This window comes from Anneissia japonica, unplaced genomic scaffold, assembly GCF_011630105.1.
Source record: "Anneissia japonica isolate Jap-2015-1 unplaced genomic scaffold, ASM1163010v1 scaffold284331_len564_cov257_single, whole genome shotgun sequence".
In the NCBI taxonomy this organism is placed as follows: Eukaryota; Metazoa; Echinodermata; class Crinoidea; order Comatulida; family Comatulidae; genus Anneissia; species Anneissia japonica.
Window position 1 is genome coordinate 1 of NW_022756992.1, and position 564 is coordinate 564.

The 564-nt window shown below is 44.0% G+C and overlaps 1 protein-coding gene across 1 annotated transcript; it reads right to left on the reverse strand.

Moving 5' to 3' along the window:
• Positions 1-147: 147 nt before the first annotated feature.
• Positions 148-564, reverse strand: LOC117124413 (protein neuralized-like; the record flags this gene model as incomplete). The annotated part of the gene is given in 1 exon segment (XM_033270641.1): positions 148-564. A coding segment is annotated over 1 exon segment (417 nt), but the record flags the coding sequence as incomplete, so codon positions are not given.

A 564-nucleotide genomic window follows, 5' to 3' on the forward strand; every position in this document is an offset into this window, starting at 1 on the left:
CAGTAAAAGTAGAACAGTAAATCGACTTGTCCTGTTCTACAAACAGTAAATCGACTTGTCCTGTTCTACAAACAGGGGTGGTGTCAGCTAGGGGAAAGGGGGTTAAGCCCATTGTCAGACAGGTCAACTTATGAATTTACACTTTACCTGAAACAACAGCTTTGATGCCTTTGGTGCAACCATACACATCCAGCAGCAGCCAAACAGGCTTGGTGACATCAATCTTTGACATGTTTTCTGTTTTAAAGGGCTTGTTGTTAATGAAAGTAACGCAGGTATTCTGACTCGTGTAATAATACGACAGACGTGTCCCTTTTGCAGCATGCTTCTCTGACAGTGACACTGCATGATATTGTGGTTTACTGCTTAAATTTGGAATAGCGTATGGTGGAAGGTTGTCCGCAGCATGTGTACTCGGGTCCACGTTAGTGAATCCATACCGCAAACCACCACTCCAACCCGAGATGACGTTTGTAATCTCAACGGTGACTTTCTGATCTGGTTTGGTTGGCTCTTTGCCAAACAAAATGCCATAATTGAAGCTTGAGGTTCGTACAGCGCAAG